At 42.0% G+C, this 9,220-nt stretch overlaps 1 protein-coding gene across 1 annotated transcript in view; it reads left to right on the plus strand.

Annotated features, from left to right (window-relative positions):
• Nucleotides 1-8,939, plus strand: part of SCML4 (Scm polycomb group protein like 4) — a 61,421-nt gene extending 52,482 nt beyond the window's left edge. The window contains exons 6-7 of the mRNA XM_053973886.1: nucleotides 4,141-4,286; nucleotides 8,671-8,939. Of these exons, the coding sequence (XP_053829861.1) occupies nucleotides 4,141-4,286; nucleotides 8,671-8,796 (272 nt within the window). The 3' untranslated portion in view covers nucleotides 8,797-8,939. The remainder of the gene's footprint in view (nucleotides 1-4,140; nucleotides 4,287-8,670) is intronic.
• The last annotated feature ends 281 nt before the right edge of the window (nucleotides 8,940-9,220 follow it).

The following is a 9,220-nucleotide window of genomic DNA, read 5'->3' on the forward strand; positions in this document are numbered from 1 at the left end:
CCTGCGAGGTTGCGTCCCCGCACGGTGCGTGCCACGCTGTCAGTGGGAGCGGCTGCCACACTGCTGGGACAGGGACTCTGCTGGGACGCATTGCAAGGCGGAGGACACCAGGCAGGTGGTGCCCGACATGTCCTGCCAGCGCCGGCCAGTGCAAACAGATGCGCTGAGCCTGATCCTTGCAGAGCTCTCTGCTGACCATGGCTTGTCAACACCCTGCCCCGCCCCAAATATCCTGTAGCTGCGTTCTCCCAGACGTCTGCTTGCCTGACGCACCTCTTCTTCTCCTGCTTGGTGTGCCCTAGATTTTTAGGAAAGTATCTTAAAGTCTTCTTCCTTTTCTTGTTTACAGTGGGGAGTGGTTTGTTTTTTTTTTTTAATATTTCCCATTTCTCTGTACCTTTGGAGAGTCTGCTACTTCTGCTTAGTTTCAGTAGATCTGCTGCTCCTTATTATCTGCTCCAGTGCAATCAGAGAGAACCTTTTAAAATTTCATTCCCACCCCCTTCCCCTGAGGCAAAGAAATCATTTAGGCCTGCAGCAATATTAAAGTTCATCTGTCACTCCCTTTCCACTCTTATCTATCAATGACTGTACTCCCTCTGAGCTCAGTTTGTTTGCCAAGAACATATTTAGGGAGTCTGTTATTTGTCTTTCCTTCTTTTGCAGGTTTAATTCCATTTTAGCATTTTATTTCCTTGTCATGCCTCTGCAGCCATTTGGCTGTTGGCTCTGTCGCCATTCTCCTTCTCAGGAGGGTCCAGAGGTTAGAGATGAATGGCAGAGAAAAGTGTGGGGTGAAAACTCAGGCTGAGCCAGGCCACCTCTTTCCCTCAGCTTCACTCAGCTTTTGCCACTGACCTGGTAATTCCAGCTGTTCCTGTATGGGCAGTGTCTTGACTGGGATGCCTCAAGACATTCCCCTGCAGAGGAACCTCTTCACTGTCCTTCCCCAATATCGTTTGAGGAAGGAGGGGAAAGTGCTTCCCTCTGATTACCTAAATTTCCATATCTCATTCCATTAATTTGACAAATTTTTGCCACCTGTCAAAAACAGGAAATTGGATTTGACCTAGATTATGATCTCTAAAAATAATTATTGGTCGCAAGCACTCCCATCTCTTTGTAATCTGAGTATTCATTATCATCTTGATTAATTCTGATGACAGGATGGCATAGGATACCCAGGAGACATGAGACTTCCTCATTTATCTAATTCTTAGGTTAAGTGTGAATACCTTCAGATATGAAAAGAATGTATAGTACTTGCCCTGCTGCCATCAAACACTTTTGTGCTTCATATAATCTTTCACCAAAGTGATGCTATTGAAAGAAACCCCATGCCTTTGTGTAGCCACCACAAAGGTTTCTACACAAAAGCATGGAGTTTCTTTTCTTTTGTAAATTGAGAAATTACACTCAGATGGGTAAACTACAATGTTAGAAAGCCAAATAAATCAATCAACAAAATAAATTATAAAATATATGGAAAACCAGATTGTTTCCAGACTCATCAGCTAAAACCTGATCTTTTGCTGCAAACTGGGGGTATCTCAGTTTTATTAGTAACATTTAAAGGTAGGTCCTTTCGCACAAGTAAATTAACACACCTTAATTCATGAAAAAGCAGCAGAGAATCTAAACCTTGATACTAGGTATATAAATAAAGACAAAAAAGTATTTGAAGAATTAATATTGGCACATAATTCTTGTTTGTATATTATGATATTATACTATCCCTCAGGCATGGATTTGAAAGGGTTATCTTCACTTGATAGGGTTTGGAAGAGTTCTAGCCATGCAGTCTCTTTAGAAAGGTCATTTATATATTTGTCTTTCAGAAATCACATTTATGCTATTGATTGCTAGATTGCAAAGGAGTGAATAGATTCCTCCTGTCATTTCAACCTTTTCTTCTCATTCCCCTTCCTTTTATTACAGATACTTCCAATACCTATGAAGGCTCCCAGCTGCACTTGGGGCTCTCTGCTCCCCTTTGCCCTTTCCTGGTCAGGTTGCAGGCAGGAGTCAGTGGGCTGCAGGCTGCCCTTTCTGTGGCTGGTGTAAATCCCAGGCTAAGTCCTCTGGGCTTTCCTTACATTTATACAAATCTAAGGGAAAAAACATGCTCCTCAGTAGTGGCACATTTCCCCGACCATGTTATAGCAGTAGCAGAGAAACTTCTGCAGTCTTTTGGTCACAGCCAAGCCTTTCTCTCCTCCCTCTATTTTCTGACTAGATTGCAAAAGCATGGTCTTTTTCCTGACCTTTGGTTTGAGGTGATGTGGTGCCCGGTGCCTCCACACATCAGCTCGCATCCAAACCATTGACAGATCATGAAGGGGAGAAATACCCCTGTGTCTCCAAGACAAGTCTCAGTTCTCCCACCTGTCCCTGACAGAATTCCTCATTGTTACTGATGATCCAGGGGTTGGCCAAGATTACCCTGTTCTGTTTTGCACTCTCTGTCTTCATTGTTTCATGCCAAAGGCTCCAGATGGTGTCTGTACCGTTGTGTATTGCATTTATTCTGTGAGCAGAGCCCAGGGTCACCTGAGTCCATACAAACACCGGTCCTTGCTGTCTAATTAAAAGGACCTGCGGCTGTTCCTTGTCCTTTGTATCCAGAACAGTGACTTAGCAAATGAGAGTGCAATTATCATGATATTTACATCTCATCTCATTATAAAAACCATCAACCAGATTTGCACACTCATAGCACTGCTGCTTTCTGGAGTTCATTCTGAGTAACTGCAAATACACCTCGTTACATTATACTGTAAGATGAGCATGGTGGCAAGGGAAAAGGGACAAATAATACGCACATAAACACATTATTGGGTGTATATGGGCAGAGTCTCAGCTAATATAAATCACCAAAGCTCTATTGAAGTCAATGGAATGACAATCTACACAAGCCCTGAACCCACCCAGCACATTTACTCACACACATTAGAATGTTTGGAGTCATGCGTGGGGATTCTCACACATCTCATCTGTCTTTATAAACTCAGTATTTCTCTGGAGAGCTCATCCCTTCTCTCCTCAGCAGTTAGGATTGTCTCTTGGCTACTTGGGGCACTCCCAGGCTCTAGTTTAGGTGTCTGTGATGTCCCTCTACGCGCACTCTTCTGTTTGATTTCTGGTATTCTGTATAGTATACTTGCTTTCCATTTGCACTTCTCTCATTAAAAACTGGGCCTTGACAGAAAGAGATGAGCAGATGTGAGCAAGTAACACTTAATGCATCTGTGTGCTGCTGCCTGCTAATGCAAAGTTTGCTTGGTGTGGATATAAACAAATGGAAACAGCTTTCCTGTAACCTAGCATAATATAGTCCTTGTTGTAAAGAAGCAGCATAAGTGGGGGCACAAATTATATTCAGGTGGAGACTGAGATTTATAATTCTGCAGAGACTAAGAATAAAAACATAAATGCACTTTCATTCCTATGTGCCTTTATTCACTTGATTTAAAGCTATGGCAAGCTGAAGTCACCTTAAATCATTGAGGGGTTATACCATTAAAAAGTCACATGTGCAATGTTCATCTTCACATGTTTTAGTAACTTTTCAAATTGGCATTCACTGGGGACCATCAGCTTTGTGAGAGACTAAGATTAGGAAGACACAGACTGAAAACCTTCTGCTAAGCTCTAAAAGAAGTTTGAATATCTGAATGCAAATTAAAAAACCTTATTTGCTAAATCCTGATTTTATCCTCTAGCTTTCACATTCAATGGCAAACTCCTTTGTTTAGTGCTGAAGAATCTTCTCTCTAGGTGTGAAGGTAGTGTCTTCTTGAGCCAAGATACCTGTTGCTGCAGATCAGACAGCAGGGGCAGCTTGGTTTAAGAGCCTGGCAGCTGGCACATTTTTCCTTCCTTAGCAGGGACCGAAGGGTTTAATGTTTTTTAACACAATTCACCAGCTGGGATCATGTCTTCCAATAAGCAGTCAGATTGGAAACTTCTGCAAGTCCCCTTTTTTCCCTATGCCACCATCTCAGGCCAGTACTTGCATGCACAGATACAATGTCCAGTGCTGCAGTGAGGCTGCCAAAGCCCTGCACGCTCACAATCACAACCTGAGGAAACCTCTGCATGCCATTGTAATGCACTGTTGTGGGCTTTTTGTACCAATAGCCTCAAGTCCTTCACCTGAACGAGAAGATGCAGCTCGGCCATCAAGCAAGAATCCTTTGACCTGGACGGTGGATGATGTTGTTTGGTTTGTGAAGGATGCAGACCCTCAAGCTTTAGGCCCTCACGTGGAGCTCTTCAGAAAACACGTATGTAGAAGGCTACTCTTACCACATCTAGGAAATTTAAGTCACAAGAGACAGCCAGCACTTCACACATAGCCCCTCAAATGCCTTGGGCTTCCTCAACCGGGTTGAATGCAGAGCCTGGCAATGCCTCTGGAGGGTTTGGGCTAAAGAAATTTCACTTATCCCTTGAGATGGTGGTTAAACATCAGGATGGGCTTTGTGAAAAGGTGGACGATGCCCCAGGCTTGTCAGTGTTTAAGAGGCTTTTGGAAAGTGCCCCTAATAACACACGTCATTTGGTCAGCCCTGAGTTGCTCTGGCAGTTGGACTAGATCATTGTAGGTCACTTCCAACTGAAGACTTTCCTATTCTATTCTATTCTATTCTATTCTATTCTATTCTATTCTATTCTATTCTATTCTATTCTATTCTATTCTATTCTATTCTATCCTATCCTATTCCGTTCCATTCCATTCCATTCCATTCCACTCTATTTTGTGCTATGTTATGCTACTCTATTCATTTCTACGTCAATGGGGAAACCATAACAGTGTCTTTAGAAAATGCTCACTGTTTGTTCCCAGCTACTCCAGCATAAATTGTTTCTATGCCAAGCCTTAGAGAAAGCACTGAGGATCTGGTGCTCATTTTTCATTGTCAGATTGGCACAAAAAAAGCCTCATTTCAATGACATTTTTTTTTCACAGGATATATATTATTCTTCTCTGAAGAGCATTTTTATATGTCTCTAGATATTTAGCAGGAGAAACCCAAACCAGCCAATATTTTAATCTTTTTCCCCTCAGTATTATGTAATTACATAACCAAATTTAACAGACCTACTGACTCCCTAGAGGATATGATAGTAAGGATAACCTCCAGTGATGGAAATTTTATTATCCTTAATTAGTAAAGGGAAGACAGTAAACTTGTCTGATCTTGTTCTGCTGCTGTATATGGAGCTGACACCAATGTATCTATTAGCATTTGTTGCCTTCTCCATGTCTCCATAATCAATGCAGTCTGGCTATGAAAAATAGATTTTACCCTAGAAGTGACTTGTTTGTGTTCAGCTGGAGGTCATAAGTTTTCATGTAAGTGCCTGGACCTAGGTGTAAATGAGAATTGCTCCCCAGCCCTTAGTGCTGACCAGCACCCCCAGTGCTGCAGAGACAACAAGAGGGCTTGATCACTCCTTGACCCTATGCCAGCAGAGACAAGTGGGGCTGTGGAGCTGCAGACAGGAGCTGAGGGAGGCAAATGGACTTCCAGCTCCACTCTGCCTTCAGGGTTTCCAGATACAGGAGAGGAGGTGGATGAGGAGCAGCTGAAAATGAACACAGGCCCTGGTGTCTGCTCACCCTAGGAAGGTATTGAGGCCATCTGCCATTCTGTAGACAGGCCTGTGGGATGAGAGCAACAACACACACAGCGATGTAGGGCCAAATCTGCAGGAACAGGTTAGGTGCTGGCCTGCTTTTCCTGCCTTCTGCCTTATTAGCTGATAATGGAAGCATGGCCTATACTGGTCATGTGGCAAACAAGCCACCTTCAGACTTGAAGGAACTTACTATAAAATTAGTTGCTTACAATATCAAAGAAAGAGAAAAATCTTCATGCCAGAGAGTGAGAATTGGCACAGTCTGAGGCATACAGGTATATCCCAAAGGAAAAAAAACCCAAGTTTTAAAGTTTGTATTGTAAATATGGAAAGTGCAAAAGCACTAATTTTGTCTAGTTTCCATTTGTAGCAAAGTATGCTTTTATGTAGCAGCAGGGCCTGGGAATGCTCCAGGCAGTCATGGGCCAGCTGCACCAGGGAATGCCATGATACTGCAGCTGCTCTGTGACCAAAGAGATCAAGCTAAATTGCCACTAAAGACTTTCCCTGTCATCCTTTGTCGCACACCCAGCACCCATGGGCTCTACTTATCATTGGTTTCCTTGTAAAATAATATGCCATAGGTATGAGAACCTGGGTATGATTGCCACACAACTCAATTCAATTACACCTTTGAGTTATATATATCCCTGCAATTTTTCAGCCTTCAAACCTCATCTGGATTAGCACAAAGACCCCAGGGGTGAGAGACAAGTGATTAGTCCATTAACCTCAGCCATATCTTCCTGTATGTTCAATCTTTCTATGGAGCAGGTGCATAATTTACTTAGAAGCACTTACTGTCATTGACAAGGCCCAGCTACCACTTGAAACAGTTGCTTTGGCAATCAGCTCATCTGAGCTGGGAGAGAGAGGCTGTTGGGACCAGCAGGAAGAAAACAGCTGGAGGATGTATCCTGAACATGGGCAGTGTGCTTTGCTACTGCTCTACTAGGCCATTTGGGTGCTGATCTCAGTCCTCAGAGCCAGCTCTTCCAGCCTGCAGCCCACATCCTTCACTGCCCCAAAAGGAGCTGCAGAATGTCCTGGCTCTGTCTGCTCTTCCCACCAGGAGCAGAAGCTTTGCTTCTTGCCAAGATACCCGAGGAGCTCTGTTACAGGTAGCTCCTGAGAGTGTCCACCAAAGACTGAGATATTTTCTGCAGCTCCCATCGGCTGTTCCCTGCTCCCTGAGCACATCTGTGTGCCAAGGACAGCTGAGCTCATCACTGATAGAGCTCTTGGTCTCACAGAAAGGAGCCGCTGGCCTGACCAGGGACCTCGTAGCAGCACTGTGTGAGATCCCGTGGAATCTCCATCAGCAGGAAAGGCGTGGTAGAAAGATAGGGGGAAAGGAAACAGAGGAGGGGAAAGGTGGCCCTGATGGCACTGAACGTTACCAGTTCCAGACCTGGTTCAAGATCTTCTGCTGGGGCTAATGTACATGCGGGAACCATGTTATCAAAGTCTTCTTTTTAAAAATTATTTTTAAAAGGGCTGACACAGTAATACTGTAAAGAAGTCAAGCCAAGAATCTGCACAGGGAAATGGCTAATATGGGATATTTAATTGGATATGAATGCTCCCTCTGGCATACTATTGTCATGGAGTTTAATCTTGACACCTACACAGTAATAATAATGGAAATCATAAAATGCTGAAATCAACATTTAGAAGCAGCTGCCTCCACACCTGACCCTTGACAGAGTTTTTACCCTATGGCATCTCAGTTAAAGGAGTTCTTATTTTATTTCTTAGGCAAATAGTAATTATATGTAACACTTATTCTTATTTTACATTAGCTTCCTTAAAATAATGGCAAGGAGAGCGAGGAGGTGGAGAGAGTTTCTATTATGGATAGAGTGGGGGTTGCAAAATGAGGAGCATTAATTGATTGAGTTAATCAGAAAGTGACCTTAACTGCTCATCAGATAAATCACCTAGTGAATGGAATAATAATGATCAGGGCGAATTAGGATCCATAGCGTTGCTTAATAAGTAGGCAATAGATCAAAGTGGAAAGATCTGACCATCAAAACCACAGAACACAGTACAGACAGCATTGGTGTGCGTGTGTATCTGTGTATGTGTATGCACACACACGTGGCACTTCTGATGTTTCAGCTCTGACACTCCAAGTGTGTAAATGTGCAGGAAGCTGTGGGGACAGGTAGTATTTTTTGGCAGATCCACTGATAGAGTCAGGAAAAACCAGACAGGCTTTGGGTCCAAGGAAGAACAGTATAGCTGAAAGCATCTGTGTTCTATAGCCCATAGTAAAGGAGAGTGTGTTTCTCTGTGGGCTCAGGCTTCTTTTGCAGTAGTACTTCGTAATTTGGAAAGGTTTTCAAGCCAACAGCTCTGGGATAAACAGCTGAGCTTGGTGGCAATTTCCTCCACTTACATGAGAGTTAAATTAAAATTTAACAAATTTAATAATAAATTTAACAAATTTAATAATAAAAATAAAAATAATAATAACATTTTATATTTTTTATATATTGTATCGTTTTATATATATATATATGCACATGCACGTATACCATATAGTTGCATCACTGGGTATCAGTGTACTGGAGATATGTGAAACAAAACTGGGGACAAAACTGAAACTGAGATCCAGAGATGTTCTATTAGCAGTTTAATATGGCTACGTCCTTTGCTGTCTCCATCATTCATACCTCTCTCTCAAGGCTGACTGGCTTTTCTCAGAATTGCACTTAGAGCAACCCTGATTTTAAAAAAAATCTACTTTTAATTGCAAAATAAATTGAAAACCTAAACTAATCTTATAGTTCCTTGAAGAATAAAAAGTAGTGTTTAACTAAACCTTCCTTTATGGCTTCCTACTATCACACCTCAGATTTCATTTTTTTAAATGAAATTTCAAGATGCATGACATTTAATGTAGCTCTACCCTAAATGACATGCTGTTTCTAATTCACATTAGTTTAGTGTGTCAGGACACAGCACTTTAAAGGGGGCTTAACACATTTTGATTTTCTTCCTCTCTTTTGAAACCAGGAAATTGATGGCAATGCTTTGTTACTGCTGAAAAGCGACATGATCATGAAATACCTGGGGCTGAAATTGGGACCAGCGCTGAAACTGTGTTACCACATTGATAAGCTCAAGCAAACCAAATTCTAGTAATTTCTTAAACAACAGAATCTGAGCTAAATTTAGATGGAAGACTAAAGGTAACACCTTGCCTTACAGAAATGCATTCATTTGCAGATTGCTTTTCCTTCTTTTTTATCAAAGACTTTGTCTTTTTTAACATTTGTGTGTTGTCACTTTTTTTAATCCAGTGGGATCTTTTTTGGGCTGCTTTGTGTTAATAATTTGCAAAAAAATATATAATTACAATAATTATTTTGTATCATTAATATTATTATGATTATAGTACGTCCTATTTTTGTAACCAGAAGTGGGAAATTAAAACCAAACACAGCTACAGCATATTCATAGGACTACTAGAAGACAAATCAAGAGTCCCTCACTTGCCACCTCTGGGGAGAAATCGCTGACCTGCATTGCCTGGGCACCAGCTCCACTCTCCATGCTCAAGGGC

The sequence above is a fragment of the Vidua macroura genome, chromosome 3, assembly GCF_024509145.1.
Source record: "Vidua macroura isolate BioBank_ID:100142 chromosome 3, ASM2450914v1, whole genome shotgun sequence".
Classification (NCBI taxonomy): Eukaryota; Metazoa; Chordata; class Aves; order Passeriformes; family Viduidae; genus Vidua; species Vidua macroura.